At 42.8% G+C, this 17,670-nt stretch overlaps 1 protein-coding gene across 1 annotated transcript in view; it reads right to left on the reverse strand.

Moving 5' to 3' along the window:
• Window positions 1-264: 264 nt before the first annotated feature.
• Window positions 265-17,670, reverse strand: part of LOC144827048 (fucolectin-5-like) — a 412,466-nt gene continuing 395,060 nt past the window's right edge. The window contains exon 4 of the mRNA XM_078685505.1: window positions 265-542. Within this exon, the coding sequence (XP_078541631.1) occupies window positions 398-542 (145 nt within the window). The 3' untranslated portion in view covers window positions 265-397. The remainder of the gene's footprint in view (window positions 543-17,670) is intronic.

A 17,670-nucleotide genomic window follows, 5' to 3' on the forward strand; every position in this document is an offset into this window, starting at 1 on the left:
TTTGAGTATCTCAGTGTTTATATACATAGGCACGCTAGAACAAACCATTTTGCTTTGCCAATGCCCTTTTTCTTAGCCCAGTCCATGACCCTCTGAAACGTGTCATTAAATGAAAAAGTGAATTTTAGCAAGACTATAATCATATCACTGGCATTTTATTAGAATACTGAAAAATACATGAAAACCAAAAAAGAAATTAGAATGGCTGCTAAAAAGAAGACACCAAACACCAGGTTTTTCACATATGAATTTAATTAGCTATTACAACAAACATGTAGGAAAGAAGGTAATACACAGGGAGAAGGCCATTCCTAGACCATGGCGCAGCCAGGCTCATCAGAGCTGGGAGTATCTTGGCTCATTATACAGACTATCTGATGTGTCGGTTTTACTTCTGTCACTTCACCGGATAAACCTCTACTTCACACAGTGTTAGGAACTGGGCATAGTATGGAATAAGGATATGGACGTATTGTCCCTCCATCCCATTGCAGCAGAATACGGCAGGGTTGTAAATGTCTGAGAGTGTGATCATACCACAGCTATGACAAAAGAGATAAAAGCAACAGGTTTAGGTTAATGAGAAACAAGCCTGATTAAAAACAAAGGAATGAATCATAAGTAGGAATATCTTCCCACTGTTTATAAATGCATTTATAATGTCCCTCCACTTAAATAAACAGGGCAACCTCAAATCAATTTGGCTTTAGTTATTTGGACTCTCTCCCAGCTTTCCATTCATGATGGATTACTGCAAACCATGTCTTTACGTAGAGAATGTGATGGCTTTACCCCTCCTTCCCTTGTCATGGTGGCCCACCTTTATCAATACTTTACTGAGGTCTTATCAATATGGTACTGACCTTTGTGAATGTCTGCAAGCCTTGACTTTCCTATGAACATAGATGACCCCCAAACATAACTATTCTCTGTATACCAACATCTTGTGAGCTCCTCAGTTGACCCACACCTATCTTCATATTGACTAAATTCAATTTGGCACAAATTGGTACACTCCTCTTTGATCCATAAACATTTCTCAAGAATCATCATTATCTGATTGTAGCAGCAGATTCACCTGATAATCCCTTGATGTTCCAGACAAATAAGTTAATATGCTATAAAGTGCACTCCCCAAAGATCAACATATCTCAAATTCATATCCTGTGTGATGCGCGAGGGAGTCTCTTTCCAGAGTACATATAGACAACAGAATACTGCTAAAATGGAATGTAGTTCTTTGCTAATTTGGGTAATTTCCTTTTCCACATCAAGATGCCAACAGGGTTTTTGTATGGGTTGTACCTGGGCTCTGTTCACAGAGATTTAATACACTGGGGTATTGATTGATGGGGATGTAAACCATTTTCAATCAGCAATCACAAAAGGCCCTAAGTTAACCCTCTGGTAGGTTTGCCAGAAGCAGTCAGGCTAAACTTCGAGGAAATTTGCAAAGTATTATTGCAGCATACACAGAGTAGTAAAATGAAACACAACACAAAAAATATCCTAAGTCAATAAAAAAAATAGATTAGATGAAATGAGACTATAATGACAAAAGTCTAATCAGTAGAATCCGAGATATGTAATGGTAAAATAGTAAGTGGATGCAGTGTCTAAAAGTTCAAAGAGCCACTCGCAGTCCTCTGGTCATGCTAGACCCGGAGAAAGTCACATTTTCAGGCTGACTAGAATTAACCATAGAAAAGACACAAAAATAATGGACGGAATGCCGAAGAAATCAAAACATTCGTCCACAGTCAAGAGACCTGGGTTAAATATTTAGTTATTTTGCTTACCATGCCACCCCAGTTTAGACCCAGCTATATGCTAATCAGTCCTCACCCTGTTCGTTATGGGAACAGTCTAGCCCAAACTGCCAAGCCCGGTCCTCCATGGTTCGGAACAAGCATACCAGGACCAGTTTCTGGGTTTTACCCCTCTTCAGCTAGGGTAACTTGAATCCAGTAGCGCAGTGAGACTGGGACTCACGTCTAGGCATACCCATTGCACTTAGGGCGAGAAAGCAAAAGACACAAGAGTCCTGTGGTCTCCATGCCACTAAAGTCAAGCTAGCTGGGTTGATGAGCGGTATAACCCCAAAACCGGTCCCAGGATGCTTGTTCCAGTTCAGTGAGCATGAGGCATGGCATATTAGGCTGCATTGTTCTCATTAGGAGAATGGTCAAGACTGATTTGAATATGGCTGGGCTTACACTGGATTGGCACAGGGGGCAAAAAAAATAGATTTAGGCACAGATCTCTATATTAGGATGAATACTTGACATTGTTCAGCATTCATTCAATCAAGTGTTCTTTTTGAATTTGTTACTCCGAGTGGAATGCACAGACATGGGTCATGTGCTCTCCATGCCACTGGAGTCAAGCTAGCCTGGCTGATGATGGGTGAAACTCCAAAATCAGTTCCAGGATGCTTGTTCCCAGTCCAGGGAGGACCTAGTCTGGCAATACGGGATGCACTGTTCACATTGGGAGCAGGGTCAAGATTGATTTGCATATTGCTGGGTTTAAACTGGAATGGCAAGGGGAACAAAACAATTATGAATTTTAGGCCCAGATCTCTGAACTGGGGTGGATGCTTGACATTGTTCAGCAATCTGGCCATCAAATGTTCTTTTTGTAGAATGAACCAATGGCCAGACACAGGAAACAGGTTAGTCCCACTGAGAAAGGTTACCTTCTCCAAGTCATGTGCGGAGAGTCGAGAACTTCAGGAGTTCTCCTTTTCTTGAAGAGGAGTGCACGCTGATGCCATCCAACGCTCCAGAGACTGGGGAGGCACCTCTTGGGGATAAGAGATTCTAGTTGAGCCCAGCAAGACACATCCTGGTTCAGTTGCAGCAAGTCAGCTGGTCAGCTGCAGGGAGTCCTCTAGAGAGTATTGTGTCACTGTAGCTCAGAACAAGAGGTTGGTGAATTGACCTTTAGAGTCACTTAGGCATCCTGGGATAAAGAGAGCAGGTCTAGTCTTTCTTCACAGAGAGTCGTTCAGGCCCCAAGCAGCATGGCAGTCCTCTGGAGAACAAGTCTTGCCTCAAGCAGTAGGGCGATCCTGTAAGGAACAATACAATCCTCAAACAGCAGGGCAATCCTCTGGTAGCAGCAGGGCAGGTTTTCAGAGGAAATATGCAGGCCTCAAGCAGGTAGCCAGTAACATTTAATAGTACCATTTTGCTAGAGACCTACAATTAAATGGAATCTACCATTCAGGTTAAAGTCATTTGCACCATGCTTGAGGGAGAGATCACAAGCACTTTAGCGCTAGTCAGCAGTGGTAAAGTCCACTGAGTTGTAAATGACAACAACAACTGATTCAAGAAAGAAAGAGTGGGAAGGCAAGCATTGGGGTGACCCTGCAGAGAGGGCCAGTGTCAACAGGAGACAACTATGATGTGAATGAAAAGGACAGAAACATCCTCAAGGAGAACAAAACTTTATTTAAGCCTTCAGCAACATGTTGGGAGACCATCTGACAAATTTTCTTAAAGAAGTAAAAATTTCGATGTTTAGTCTAATTTAACTTAATCTACATTTCAAATAAGAACACAATACCAATTTTGAGAAAGCTAATGGGCATTTAGTCTGATTTGTTTGTAATAATATCATCATAAAGTACATTAGACAACAATGCACCTTTCAAGACATACAAGCACACATAGCTACTCCTACAAGCGTTCATTTAACACTAAATATATACCCTGACACCATTAAATGTTAACTTACATGCTCATATATATATGCAATTGCAGTCCCTCTCTTGTCTTTCCAACAAAAAATAACCAACGTAATAAAATCCTAAACTCTTTAGTTAACATTACCTACACATCTCTAAAGATACACATGCACACAAACACATACACACAAACACACACACACACACGTACACACCAACACACACACACACACACACTTAATCTTAAGGGCAAGCTACGGATATCAAAATGTACACAAAAAAATCTTTATAGAATCATATATACAGCAGCCTACATATACTTTCATATAGCCACCCTACTTCTACAATAAAACAGAACAAGCCTCATTATTATAACTGAGTAGTCCTATTACTAGTCCATATAATGGATGTTTTGTGTGGTAAACTCAAAGATATGGGGGAAGTTCTCATTAATTTAAATGGCATCACTTGCAACAACAGAGGGGTCCTCTGGCTTGACGTTCCTATATGTAAATAGCTCTGTAGGTGCCTGCAACGCTTTTTGGTGGGTTTTGGGGCACTTTTTCACTGCTTACTGAGAACGTTGGTGCTAAAACCACATGCACCTTGATTCTATTCAGGAGGTATAGATCTTCCGGCATTTCAGTGTGTGTATAGGAGTGTTTCTAGCAGTCCCTGACTGCTATTGTATCCTATGCTACTTACTTTGTATTCATATGTCCCCTCAGTTGGAGCTTGAGTTTATTTGAACTAATTCTGAGGACATCCTTGCTCAGTGTAATGTTTTGAGAAATAGACATTCATCTACCTTCAGAGGCCAACAAGGAAAAATATACCAAAGGTCTTGCTGGGGTATGGGACATCATATTTTCATCCATGAATTCCAATGCAGAGTGGGAACCCCTGGTAAAGAGAAACATTACCTTTGAAGCAATCCACAATAACCCTAACTAACCAAATCTTCTGGGCAGTTTAGCAGATTATTAAGAGAAATTATGGTACAACTAGATGACTTGGGTACTAAAATGGAATCCCTCAAATGGGACTTTGACTCACCTGTAACCAGGATGATGGATCTGGAAAATAAAGCCACTCAACTGAACACCCCAGGATGTAAGGAGATGGATAACTGCTTGTTACAAATGTGGTTTCTGGCTGGCACTCTGTCCAAGCAAGTCCATAAAATCCTAGTCAGGTTAAGTCAGATACACACCCTATATTAACCTGTGCTCAGCCTCCGGTAGCTTGGCACAGAGCAGACAGCCTTAACCATGAGTCAATATGTAAAAAAAAAATGTTAAAACTTCAAAAAGTAACGCAGTGAAAACCCCACAAAAAGACATACCAGTTTATAAAAATAGATCATGATTTTATAAATAAAACTAGACCAAAATGACAAAAAAACAATAAGTAGAAGTTGAACTATGCATTTTTAAAGATTAAGGGCCAGATGTAGGTAATCTCAATTTACCTATTCTTGAATACCGAATTTTACCGATTCACTATTTAAGAATAGGTAAATGGGATGTAGATAATTTTTCGGTTACAATTACTGAATCGGAAAGATTCTGTAATTAATAATCGGTATTTACCGATTCGGTATTTACAAATCGGTAAATACCGATTCAGTAATTCCCATTCAGTTCAGTTCAGTAATTCTTTATTCGATGATTAGAAAAAACATCATAAAAGTACAATGTATTTACAAGGTTAAAATAGGATTAAATTACAGCTGAGGGTCATCTAGAATTACCAATACAAACAGATAAAAGAATAAAAGGGATACATAATTAAAACCAAATTATTTTAGCTAGCTCTGTTGTATTATAACGTCGATTGAGTTGAGCATTAGCTAAAGAACATCGAGTTTTAGCCGTTATCTTGACATTTGGCGGCATCCATTTTGTATTTGTGGCAGCCATTTTGTTTGCCACATATTGCCTCGTGTCGACCATGTGCGTTGGCCTACTTTTCTGCTCATGGCCTTTGAATCTGCCCGGCAACAGTCTAATAATAGCATCTCTGTGTTTAGCCGCTGACCGTTAGGGTCCACATCTGCTAATGGTTAGCCTTAGATTGGAATGTGTTAGCCGAGACCCCAAGACTGTTAACTCCTCCCACTGATCGATTCTGCTTCTCGATATTGCCTTGCATGGACATAAAATGTGCTCTTGTGCTTTGTACCGCCTTCTTTGAGCCCATGTGTGGGTATAAATAAAGCATGTGTCCGGTAGCCCTTTGTGCTACTTCTCATAGTGCCGAAGGGTACTGTTTGAACTTTAGCACCACCTCATGAGGTGTAATAAATTCTATGTTTTGCAATTCCAGTTTCCGTGCCAACTTTTTCCTTTGGGTCTGAGGACTTCGTGCGCAGAAGGGCGAACCCCTTGCACTAGCGGGCCAGGCTGAGGCCTGTATGACAAATTGGCGCCGGCACATGGGGCTCATGGACGACTCGGATGCCCGAAGGATTGGTCGTGACGAAGGTTCGGAACTTCGCTGAATTCGCGATCGCTACCAGATAAGACCCGCGTCTTGGTATCCGAGGTGTTCCTTCCTTACTTTCCGATCCGACCATCCAGGTGGCGCCGGTCCTCGACTGAGATCTCTTCTGTTGGTCTGCCGTGCAGTGACCGTTTGGTCGAATTTTGAACTTGGCAGTTGAAACCTGGACAGCCTGCGATTGGTAAGAGTCCCCTGCAGCACTTGCCGCCTGTTGTAGGTTTTGGCATTTTGAGGCTCCCGTATTGGTAAGGCAGTTTTAGGAACGCTTGCCCGAGCACTTTGTATTTGGATAGACTTGTCTACTTTGTTTTGGTTTGGGTTCTATGTAGCAATATATGGGTTGCAATTCATATAGGCAGGTGATGCATGGAGTTTTCTCCGCCTTTTTCTATGTATAGCGCGTCGTACTAAGAAGTACCTTAAGCGCTCTTTACCTATGGTAGTGTATATCTTGAACTATTTCTTTTTGAAGCATGCCTGTTTGCCGCGCACTTCGAAAGATGTGCTGCTTGTTTGGTGGCGCCAGTTTACGACTTGAGGAATCACAGCCGGCTCCCCCCGAGGGGACTCCTAATCAAGATATGTATGTGAAATTTGGTACTTCTGCCATAATGTACAGCACGTTGTGGCACAAGTACACTAAAAAGGATCCTGAGTTACGTTGGCCATTGTATGGGTCGTTTGATGCGCGAAAGGTTGAATATTTGGAGCTATGTTTGTTTGAGCGGAAATCTAGACGTGATATGTTTGAGTGTTTACGAATGTGGGAGAAAGAAGTGCGACAGCAGGAGAAACGTGAGAAAGCGTTGATTGAGAAAGAGCAGCGAAAGACTGTGTATGAGAAAGCGCTGGAGTTACGAAAGAAAGAAACGAAAGAAATGCAGGAGCGAGAGGAAAAAGAACGAAGGTTACAGAAATCTGGCCAATATCCTGTCCGTCAGCCTCTCTATCCTGTCCTTAATAAACCACAAGATGATTTTTTGTTATTAGATCGACCTCCACCTCTGTATATCACTCCGTCTGCTCCGACCGAGGGTGATGAGGATTCCGATTCAGAACAGCAGAAAACGCGGGACTCTCGATTTTGCTATCTGTGGAACGATCTGCTGAAATCAGACAGGTTGCTCGTAAAGCATTGCGTAGCACACATTCTGCTACCGATCTTTTAGTTACTATACAGAATTGGTCAGAGAAAGAACAGATGTATTTCACCGCATCCTTTGCTGATGAAGTCATTGACATGTTTCGGAAGTATTCCGATGTTTTAGAACCTGCTGATATTGCTGCCGATCATAAACAGATACGTGATGGTCTTTTTGTTTTTTCCCAGGCACCCGATTTCGTTAGACGACTGGTTAAAATACGAGACGAGGCGAAACAGCTGAAGGAGCAGAAAAAGGCTGCGGGCGCCGTTCCACAGGCCAATTCGTCCAGAGTGGTACAACACCCTATCTTCGTGGCAGATAAGATGATACCAGTTGTCATGAAACCCATGCGGGAAGCCGCGCCTTTGTATGTTCCTCCTAAAGGAGCGGGTGACAGTGATGATAAAAAATCTGTTGATGCGAAGGGATATTTTATTTATAATTGGGTTTACACTCCTTGGAATAGAGCAGATGTAATGGCACTTAAAAATGCATTACCTGACCCACGTGAAAATCCAGCTGCCTTTTATGAAGAGGTCGAGGGTGCTTTGAATTCTTGTGTTATGACCTTATGTGATATAGATTTGTTTTTCGGTCTCATTTTACCCCCAGATATGTGGAGGACCGTTCATAAAATTGATGATCGCACTATTTTTGGGGCCGAATGGAAAGAGATAGAACGCATAGATGCAGATAGGGAGCCCACCCAAAAACCACATAGACTGATATTAGAGCTCCCTGCAGCCATTTTAACTAAACTGAAAACGGTTATTCCCCCTAAAAAGATTGATTGGACTGTTTTAGCGTCCTGTAAACAAAAATCAGATGAATCGGTTTCTGATTTCTTTACTCGCTTTGAGGAAGCCTTTCATGATTTCAGTGGTCAGTCTCTTACTGACGATACCGGCAGACATTTGTTTGTCGATAAATATGTTTTGAATTTATTGCCTAGTATAGCGAGTCGATTAAAAGCTAGTGAAAGTTCTTGGACTACTTCTTCTCCGGCCTCTGTGTTGACGATGGCTCAGTATTATGAGCGCCAGGAGGCGGAAGCAAAGGGGACGGAGGACAAGAAGTCGAAAGAGTTAAAAACAAAGGTTATGTTGGCCCAGGTGTATGGTCCGCCTTCTAGAGGTTACGATAGGGGCCCTGACAGAAATTACGATAGAGGTGGCCGAACATCCTCCAATACCTCTTCTGGCCCTTCAAATATAGCTCTGAATCAATGTGTATATTGTAAGCAGTACGGTCATTGGGCGCGAGAATGCCCGGTGCTTCGTGCTCAGCGAGAAGCTCGGGAGAGGGGCCAAGAAGGGTCCAGCTAAGGTTACTCAGCGCATCGTGGTAATACGAACGATCGAGCCAGATCTGATACGAATTCCCGTCCACAACAAAGACAGAACACGTTTGATCGGCAAAACCAATGTCAAGTATCTGATTATGTCCCTTCTGGTTTGTACGATTCTGTTCATGCATAGGATTGCCTAGGATGGGGTAAGGAATCAGTTGAAGTCCCAGTAGATCCGACGGGTCCCTATGTTTCAGCACATGTTTTGGGCTCTACTGATCGGTTTCTGGTTGATACAGGAGCTACACGTAGCGCTTTGTCTAAACAATTGGTTCTGAGGGCTCCCCTGTCTGGCACAACTATTACTTCGATAGGTTTCGATGGAACACCTTCCCTTAGCCCATTGTCCCAACCACTCTTATTTTCTGTTGATAAATTTGATGCACCATGCCCATTTTTGCTTTCCCCGAAAACTCCAGATAATATTTTTGGCCTTGATATGTTAAAACATTTTAGAGCTACGATACGATGTTTCCTGAAGGGGTACGTGTCATCCTAAATGATAATTACATTGAATCTGATAGAATCTGTTTGATTAAAGAAGATGCTGCATTGGCTTCACTCCCTACATCCTTATGGGCTACCTCAGACACTGATGTGGGTCAGATGGTTATTCCTCCGATCCAGATTAGTGTCAAGGAGGGAGCTGTGTTACCTCGTTTGCCACAATATCGTATTTCACAGGAGGGAGAGGAAGCACTCATACGAATCGTGCATGATTTGATACAAGTGGGGGTTGTTGAGGAGGTCCCATACAATGTTTGCAACAGCCCGATTCTTCCGATTTTGAAGAAAGATTCAGATACACGAATTTACAGGTTCATTATTGATCTGAGGGAGGTGAATAAGATTGTGATACCACAATACCCTGTAGTTTCAGACATTACCACACTTCTTACTTTAGTCCCTCCGACTGCCACTACATTTACCGTAATCGATTTGAAGAATGCTTTCTTCTCGATCCCTATTCATCCTGATAGCCGATATCTGTTTGGTTTCACTTTGAATAATCGATCGTATCGATTCTGTAGAGTTCCCCAAGGTTACACGGAAAGTCCGAGTATCTACAGTCAAGCATTGAAAAGGGAACTTGATTCTTTTGAATTGACCGAAGGTGTGGCTCTCATTCAATATGTCGACGACATCTTGTTGGCAGCCGATACCCCAGAGCAGTGTGAAAAATGTACCTTATCTTTGCTTTCCTCTCTTGCTTTACATCATCACAAGGTCTCTCGGAAGAAACTGCAATATTGGTAACCTACTTAGGTCACCTTTTGTCTAAGGAGGGACGTGCATTGACATCAGATTGTATACAAGCCATTTTAGATATGCCAGTTCCTACCATACAGAAAGGAGTACGTGCATTTTTTGGGTCTCACTTCTTTTTGTAGACAGTGGATTTTGGGATTTTCACACATTGTTAAGCCTTTGTTAGCACTTTTGACGAAAGATACCCCTGTACCCCTCCCATGGACAGATGAATATGAAAGTGCTTTTCGACAGTTTCGACAAGCTCTTTGCTCAGCACCAGTGTTAGGCACACCAGATTATACGAAGATTTTTACACTTTACGTGCATGAGAAAGATGGATGTGCATCATCAGTGTTGGTCCAGTTGCACGCCGATAAGCAACGTCCGTGTGCATATTTCTCTGCAGTTCTTGACCCTGTTGCTAGAGCATTGCCTGGATGCTTTCGTTCAGTTGCAGCAACAGCGGTATCAATTCGACAGAGTGAGGGAATAGTTTTGTCACATAAATTATTAGTGTTAGAACCACATGCTGTTGATGCCCTTTTGAATCAGACAAAGACGCAGTACTTGACTAGTGCTCGTCTTACAGGATATGAATTGACACTGTTAGCCCCTCACATTACATTGAAGAGATGTGCAACTTTCAACCCAGCTACTTTGTTGCCATATCCGGTGACTCAGCCTCAGTTACAAGAAACGCATGATTGTATTTTTCTGACTGAGGAACAGACAAAGGGTCGCATTGATTTACAGGATACGCCCCTTTCAGATGTAGATGGTGAATTGTGGGTTGATGGGTCTTGTTTGAAATTACCGGATGGTATGACCTCAGCCGCATATGCAATCACCACACTTGAGACGATAGTGGAGACAGCACGCATACCACAGAAATGGCTCAAGCAGCTGAATTGATAGCACTGACGCGAGCGTGTGAGCTCAGTGCTGGTTTGTGTGGGAATGTTTACACAGATAGCCACTATGCTTTTGGAGTAGTGCACGATTTTGGCCTACTCTGGAAGGAAAGAGGTTTTCTTACGTCTCATGGAATGCAGATAATGCACAGAGATTTAGTGCACAATCTCCTGACTGCATTGACATTACCGAAGAAAATTGCTATAGTGAAGTGCAGTGCACATAAGAAAGTCATAGAGAAGGTTGGTCAAGGAAATGCTTTTGTAGATCATATAGCACGTGAGACTGCCATGCAGAGAGATACCACTTCTATGTATGTGGTGAAGTCACAAGCTGAAAGATGGTACGATGCTAGGCAAGAAGTACGAGAGATACAGAAGACAGCTTCTGATAAGGAACGTGAACAATGGTCTAAAGGAGAGTTAGACGATGAAGGTTGCTGGAGAAATAAGCAAATGGATCGATGGACGCTGCCTATAGCTTTCGTGCAACCCATGGTTCAGATGGCACATGGTGTGGCACATGTTGGAGCTCTTGCAATGACGAAAATGCTTACGCAAGTTTGGGAGCATCCTGAGATTGCCAACACAGCTAAGAGAGTAGTACAATCTTGCTTGATTTGCTTGCAATACAATCCTGGAAAGGGGACACGAGTTCCATCCGGAGGGTTTGTTACACGGACTGCACCTTTTGAAGTCTTGCAAATGGACTACATTCAACTTGAGCGGTGTAATAATTTGAAGTATGTCCTAGTGGTGGTTTGTGCTTTCAGTAAATGGATTGAGGCATACCCCACAAAAGATAATACGGCTATTACTACTGCTAAGGTGCTACTGAAGGAGTTCTTCCCAAGATTCGGTGTTTGTAGACTTTTATGGAGTGATAACGGACCTCATTTTATTGGGGAAGTTATTAAGTATGTCCTGAAGGGATTAGGCATTGAGCAAAAGTTTCATGCTGTGTTCCATCCACAATCCGCAGGATTGGTGGAAAGGTATAATGGCACTCTCAAGCTCAAGATTGCGAAAATCCAAGCCTCCACGAAGTTGGCATGGCCAGATGCGCTGCCTTGCGTTTTAATGAATGACTATTTGGCACAATTAACTGACAGCTTGGTTTCTATTCACCAACAGGTTTGAGAAGCGCTCCCGGATAAATCCCAAGGTGAGGGCCATGGTCTTCGTCCAGGGGATCTAGTGATGATCAAGTCTTTCGAGAGGTCGAACAGCTTGGAGCCGAGGTGGCGTGGACCAGAGCAAGTCCTCCTGGCTACGAGGACGGCAGTCCGGACAACCAACAGGCGCAACTGGGTTCACAGCATCCATTGTCACAAGGTGTCATCGTCCTTGGTGGATCCAGATGTTTTGACTGATCATCGAGATATTCTAGCTACGGAGAAGGGCCCTGCTGTATCACCTGAAGGATCTGCGGAGTTCTTCCCGGACCAGACGACTTCTGGAGCAGCACACTATGATTTAAGATCCAAAAGGAAGATTTGAGAGTTTTTTGTTGCGAGACTGGTTGAGCAACCGCTCTGGGTAGTAAACGGAATGCCGACATGACAAGGGAGGGGGATCAGCCCTGCGTAGTGTAGTGACACCTGTCTTGATCTGTGGCGAAGAAACCAACGGCTGCCCAGGGTAAAGAGCTCATTGACTATTTTGTTTTTTCGTTTTTTTAGTTTGAAGAAGACTTTTGAGACTATGAATGCTATTAAGAAAAGGATTTTGGGAGTATCGAGTGTTTTTATTGTATTGATAGTTATTGCAGTAACTACCTGGTTGATTGAGATAGCGAGCCCTGCTCAAAAATTTCTTATGGTTCCTACTACTCTGATTCCGGAAGAGCATCAGCACTTCACTCTTCCCTATCATGAGCATAAGCATCGAGAATCTTACTTGAACAATACTTTTGTCCAGATGCTTCACCATACTCTACAAATACCACAAACTGCTGGATTTGTGGTATGCTTCCAGCCCATCAGAAGAAAGGTGGAATGCCATTTATTCCACTTCCCTTTTCGCATAATGGTTCTTGTCGAGCTTGGTACACTCTTCTCTTTTCGAACAGGAAACCTACTGTAGGTGGACTTCTCTTTCGCTTGAATAAAGAGTGTTATCAAGATGAACATGGTTATCCTCAAGCGAATGGAACTATATGGGAATGGGAAGAATATCGACCGGACAATGCCTCTACGCCTTATGTTTTCACCCATACGAGAGACTCTACCACGAACAATGAATCTGTGATTACTGTAACATGAACCAAAGCGAATCTTTGCATACAAAGTACTGGACGAATTCCAGTAGGGATCAGCGAATGTGTTGTAGTATTAAATATAGATGGAATAAACGATAGTACGTTTTTAGCTTCACATAACACATATCTAGTATGTGGAAATCATGGTTATCATAGACTACCTATTGGATGGTCTGGTGTTTGTTATGTATCCTTCCTTTTGCCACCTGTTTTTCTTGCACCTGCTTCTTATCACCGAGATTTTAAACTGCTTCAAAATATTTTTATGAATCGATATAAACGAACAATTCGAGTTGATGACATTGATCAGACTGATACTAGTCTGCAGCAATATGTTGATTATAATTTAGGCCTGTGTCCGTTTGTAGGTGCTGCCTTAAACAGCAGGAAAATACAACGTTTAACTAGAGTAGTGGAAGCTGTCACCAATGAGACTGCTGTAGCACTTGGCAATATTACTGAGGAATTGCAAATTGCTAGAATTGTAACCCTTCAGAACCGCATGGTTTTGGACGTTATGTTAGCAGATAGAGGAGGAGTATGTAAAGTGATCGGAAGTAGTTGTTGTGTGTACATACCGGATAACTCGCCTTCCGTCTATGAAGCAATTCTTAAACTGCATAAAATAGCTTCTGATATTAATGAGAAGAATGTTACCTGGACATTTGCGGGATGGGTTTGGGCTCTGATTTCTGCTTGGGGTTGGAAACTATTGACTATCCTGTGTATTGCGGTTGCATTGATTTTCACCTGTTGCATATGTATGCACTGTGGTCCGATACTATGTTCTATGTGCATAACTGCCTGCATACCGTCCAAACGAAATGCCGTAAAAGCGCAACAATTAGTGGACAAAGAAGTAACAAATATAATGTGCATAGATATACGAGATGAATGCACAGATTATCCTAAAAGAGCCTATGTCTTTAGCTAACGCTAAAAGGGTCGTCTGTTGTATTATAACGTCGATTGAGTTGAGCGTTAGCTAAAGAACATCGAGTTTTAAGCCGTTATCTTGACATTTGGCGGCATCCATTTTGTATTTGTGGCAGCCATTTTGTTTGCCACATATTGCCTCGTGTCGACCATGTGCGTTGTCCTACTTTTCTGCTCATGGCCTTTGAATCTGCCCGGCAACAGTCTAATAATAGCATCTCTGTGTTTAGCCGCTGACCGTTAGGGTCCACATCTGCTAATGGTTAGCCTTAGATTGGAATGTGTTAGCCGAGACCCCAAGACTGTTAACTCCTCCCACTGATCGATTCTGCTTCTCGATATTGCCTTGTATGAACATAAAATGTGCTCTTGTGCTTTGTACCGCCTTCTTTGAGCCCCTGTGTGGGTATAAATAAACCATGTGTCCGGTAGCCCTTTGTGCTACTTCTCATAGTGCCAAAGGGTACTGTTTGAACTTTAGCAGCACCTCATGAGGTGTAATAAATTCAATGTTTTGCAATTCCAGTTTCCGTGCCAACTTTTTCCTTTGGGTCCGAGGACTTCGTGCGCAGTAGGGCGAACCCCTTGCACTAGCGGGCCAGGCTGAGGCCTGTAAGACAACTCCTCTTGAATTTCTTAACCTCACGGCAAGCTTCAAAAAATTCATAATACAATAGAGTGTCCATGGGTCATTAGCTCTTTGCAAGTAGAGTAAAGCCATTTTAGCATGCCTAAATTTTTCTTTCTTTAAAATTGGAACCAAATACACCGGGGATATTTAAAAAATGGGCACAAAAGAACAAAGTGAAGGGTGTATTGCGGAGACCTATTGTCACAGCCTCAAGCACCCTTCTGTGCAATAGTTAATGTACATCCTGCCGGGTCCGCTAATAAGTGTGGTAATAAGTTAAACCTGAAACGGGTCATCAGAAATCTATCATGGGAGTTGTCCATGCCCTAATTTTTTATGAGGCTAAGGGCAGCCACAGATTGTTTGGTTGTTTCCCCAGCTGATCTACGGTTTACATAATGATTGGATAGTAAGTTTTTTAATTTTTAATTCGAGGGTAAAATAAGTTCGGGATTAATGAACAAATCCTTCCGGTCAATACTTTCCAGGGTGGTCTTAACATAATTTAGCCAGGGAATATGTAACCCTTTGTCCCTGTGCAAGCAGTCTTCCAAAATTTGTCTACCTAAGACTGCCTCGGGATTTGACCAGGTATTCAACCATGCCAATACAGGTTTTAGCTTAATCTGGTCCTCAATAAAGGGACTTCCAAGTTCACTGTGTACAATTGCAGCTGAGGGACACTTTGGGACTTTTAAAATCCTTCGCATATATTTATTTTCCTCAACTTGCAATTGCTCCACATTCACGTAACCCCAGACTTCCGGACCATATACTACTCTTGCACAACCTATCGAATTATAGAGGTTCAAGATCTGTTCAGGAGACCAACGACCCAGCCTGCGGCCATAGTTTGCTATTGCACCATTTGTGGAGATTAATTTTGTCCACCGATCCTCCACTAGGGATCTAAATTTGAGTGCCCCGTTGAACAATAACCCTAGATAGGAAAAATACCTCACCTTCTCTAATGTGTGGTTCCCTATCCTATAAGAGAACCTATTGCACAGTTTAGAGCCTGCTAGCATCACAAACGATTTGCTCAGGTTTGACGACAGATCCAAACTCCCCATGAACTTAACAAAGCCATCGATTAGGCATTGCAGACCCCTCGGAGTGCGTGCAAGCTGGACCGCGTCATCCGCGTACAAAAGCACCGGGTTATGACGCGATCCTACTTTAGGGCAGTCCGAGTTTAGAGCTAGCAGCGCCTTCTCTATGTTATTAATGTAGAGCGAGAACAAGAAGGGTGCTAGGATGCAACCCTGTCGCACTCCACTTGTACAGGGGAATGAGTCTGTGTTCCCCCCCTCTGTGTTGTAGCGTACTCTAGCAGTTGTATCCTGGTGTAATTCGCTCAAGATGTTAATCAGGCCTAAGTCTATTCCCATATGCCTCATCTGGCACCATAGCTTGTTCCTATTTACATGGTCGAAGGCTGCAGGCAAATCCATGAAGCCCAAATACATGGCCTCATTGCTAGCTTTAGTGTATTTGGCGACCAACAAATACAGATTAAGACATTGGTCGCTTGTGGACCTTCCTGTTCTGAAACCATACTGAATGTCTGTTATTAGATGGTGTTCCTCGGTCCATTCCATGAGCCTTTGCAAAATTACCCGGCCCTGAATTTTTGCTGAGACGTCGACCAGGGAAATCGGCCTATAGCATTGCGGGTTGTCCCTGTTACCCTTCTTAAAAATGGGGACAATGACCGCTGTAGACCAAGAACGGGGCAAACTAAGCTGGACAACAGTGTTGAGGTGGGGTGCCATCAGGGCCCGGCGCTTTATTGCGAGTAAGGCCTTTTATCCCTGCTGTTATTTTTGCAAGGGTGAACTCAATACCCGTTCCCAGTTGGGGATCCCTCCCAATCCATTTCTGAATCCTGCTTATGGTTATATAATCCCTTGAAATGTGGGACCCATTGTTCTGGTAAATATGCTTGACCCAATCTCGGGGGTGTTACTATCCTGGAAGCAGGGATTATTAACAATCCTCCAGAATTGAGACATGTCCCTTTTTTCTCCTGCCTCTCTCAGATCTGCCCAGGCTTCCATTTGTAGGGTGGTCTTTCTTTGTTTCAGTGCATTTGTGTACATACGTCTGCACTGAACTATTCTATAGGAGTCCCTGGGCTTAGATTTTAAGCTGAGTTTTACGTCTCTCAGTGCTCGTGAGCACTTGCGATCAAACCACCTTGGCTGCATATTATACTTCTTGGGGGCTTTTGTTTTTAGTAGACCGTCTACCAGCTTAGTTACTGAACTAAATGCCCCAAGCAAGTTACTCCCCTCTATCGTGGGATCTAAACATTCCTCTATCAGTGCCTTCCCTTGTGACATTAGGTCTTTGTAAAATTTTTCCCCATCGATTTTTACCCATCTGAGCCGTCTTCCTTGATCTATGGCCTTCAACACACTATCCCTCGGGGGCTAAATTTGGAGCGACCCCAGTGTTTAAATGTTAAAATTAGGGTGTTATGCACTCCACTCAGCCCCTAGTATACTAATCAACTTTTTTACATGCCTAGAAACTAGGATATAGTCTATGTAAGAGAAGCATCCTCTGGCTTTAAAGGTTGGGGTAAGGGACCCATCCTCTGCTAGGCTGACCAAGTATATTGGATGTTCCGGGTCATAAGTCCTTAATAAATTACTAAGGACTGACCCTTCTTTAGAGTGTTCAAAATGTGGGCCCTTTTCAATGGAGCATCTGGACCAATCTGCATTCAGGGTAAATAAAGTATGGCAAAGGTGACAATTCAAATTACCTACCACTGCCAAAGATTTTTCCGTGACCCCTTTTCTATAGTCTAATTCCTGTTGGAGTCTGTGGTCTAGTTCCAGCAACGTTTGGTTTTTTCCATTTACGGACCCTGTATTATAAAGGTTGAACAATGTTAATCTGAGTCCTGGCCTTACATACCGCAACGCCTGTATATTATGTGCTGACCACGGAGGACTCGTCCATACTCCTGTCATGTTAA

The sequence above is a fragment of the Lissotriton helveticus genome, chromosome 4_1 (assembly GCF_964261635.1).
Source record: "Lissotriton helveticus chromosome 4_1, aLisHel1.1, whole genome shotgun sequence".
Taxonomy (NCBI): domain Eukaryota; kingdom Metazoa; phylum Chordata; class Amphibia; order Caudata; family Salamandridae; genus Lissotriton; species Lissotriton helveticus.